This window comes from Sitodiplosis mosellana, unplaced genomic scaffold (assembly GCF_009176505.1).
Source record: "Sitodiplosis mosellana isolate CC-2019 unplaced genomic scaffold, AAFC_SMos_1.0 Smas_scaffold_3630, whole genome shotgun sequence".
Taxonomy (NCBI): domain Eukaryota; kingdom Metazoa; phylum Arthropoda; class Insecta; order Diptera; family Cecidomyiidae; genus Sitodiplosis; species Sitodiplosis mosellana.
In genome coordinates, this window is record NW_022598872.1 from 1 (window position 1) to 1,650 (window position 1,650).

General features: G+C 41.0%; 1 protein-coding gene across 1 annotated transcript; it reads left to right on the forward strand.

Annotated features, from left to right (window-relative positions):
- Positions 1-384: 384 nt before the first annotated feature.
- Positions 385-1,540, forward strand: LOC129571898 (zinc finger protein 45-like; the record flags this gene model as incomplete). Its single annotated transcript, XM_055451771.1, has 1 exon — positions 385-1,540. A coding segment is annotated over exon 1 (1,156 nt), but the record flags the coding sequence as incomplete, so codon positions are not given.
- Positions 1,541-1,650: the final 110 nt, after the last annotated feature.

Sequence of the window (1,650 nt, forward strand, 5' to 3'; positions counted from 1 at the left end):
GCGATTTTTCATTCGGGTTGGAGTTTTTTTTTGTTGTGATCAATTTTTTTTACTGTTCAATCTTTCTTATCTTTTGTTCTGGTCCCATTGATGATGTTTCATAGAATAACAACACATCGACCATTTTGCTTGACATTCAACGAGCAAATTTTGTACAATGTGATGAGAGATGTGTTGTTCAGACTAAATTTTCAGAGTTATTTTTGATATGACATGGTTTTCCAATGCATAAAAATTCACATTGAAAGTAGTTGATTTAGTTTCAGTGCAATTCGGTGGAACAACAAAAAGGCTCCCAATCAAAAAATTACTTCTGAACTGTCAAACCTAATTTTTTTCTTTATACATTTCTTTCGATTGTTAGACAGATTGACATATTAGGCTATGGATATGGATCCAGGCGAAGGTACTTCAGATGGTCGTGTGCAACGCAAGTCAGACAGCGTTGAGGTTGAAATTAAGCAAGAGCCAGACATTAAAGTCGAACCGTTGGATGGCAATGAATTTAGTTTGATGACACGTCCAAATGGATGGTTTGAAGGCGATGCAGCAACAGCGACAGCGACATCGAAAATCGAATTAAAAGGCGAGTCAGAAAGTGATTATGTTATCGATTTGGACTTTTATGATGTGAAAGAGGAAGTAAAGTGTGAAGAAGAGAAGCCAGAAAAAGGAAAAGAAAATGCTTCGTCAATGGGCTGGAGCTCAGATGTAGATGAACCGAATGCTCATGACGGTCAAGACAATGAACAAAGGGATGGATCAGGGGCCGGTCACAGACGTCTCAATGCGAAGGGCAAAGGAAAGAAGCGCGATGGTTCGAGAAAGCAAAACAAACGAAAGATTCCGAGGAATAAGGCGGCGAAGAAACGAAAGGAGCACAAGTGTCATGTGTGTGGTTATGTTGCATCGCATGAAGGTCATCTAAATGCACACATTCGTATTCACACAGGCGATAAGCCATACAAATGTGATCAATGTTCGAAAAGCTTCACATTCAAATGTAATTTGAATCGGCACAAGCGAATCCACAGTGGAAGCAAACCATTTGAATGTTCCGTTTGTTTCAAAACATTTTCGCAAAAAAATGCTTCGAATCGACACATGCGTACTCACGCCGATGAGCTTCCACGTTCTTGTTCGAAATGTGGTCATCGATTTGCCGGAGAAGAGGCAAAACAAATACACGAGAAGAGCTGCAAGCGACGTCGATACGAATGCTATCTCTGCGAATTGAAATGTTTTGTCAGAGGCAGTCTCAAACGTCATATGCAAGCAAAACACACCGGTGAACGTCGATTTCAATGCGAAGTCTGTAAAAAGCGATTCACCCGGAAAGGTACACTCAATCAACATTTGGCACAGCATCGCGATCAGTTTCCATTTGGATGCATCAAGTGTGGTCGTGGATTTTCAACAGAAGGCGATAAAACAGCACATGAGAAGATCTGCGGTCGTCGTCAACATCAGTGTTACGTGTGCAAGGTGTTTAAGCTGCAAAGATACAATTTACGCAATCACATGCGAGTCCATCATTCAGGTGAAAGACCATTTCACTGCGAATGGTGCAAAAAACGTTTCACACAAAAATATCATGCCAAGCGGCACATGAAACGCTTTCACTACTCGCAAAAATGATGCTACGGGCAA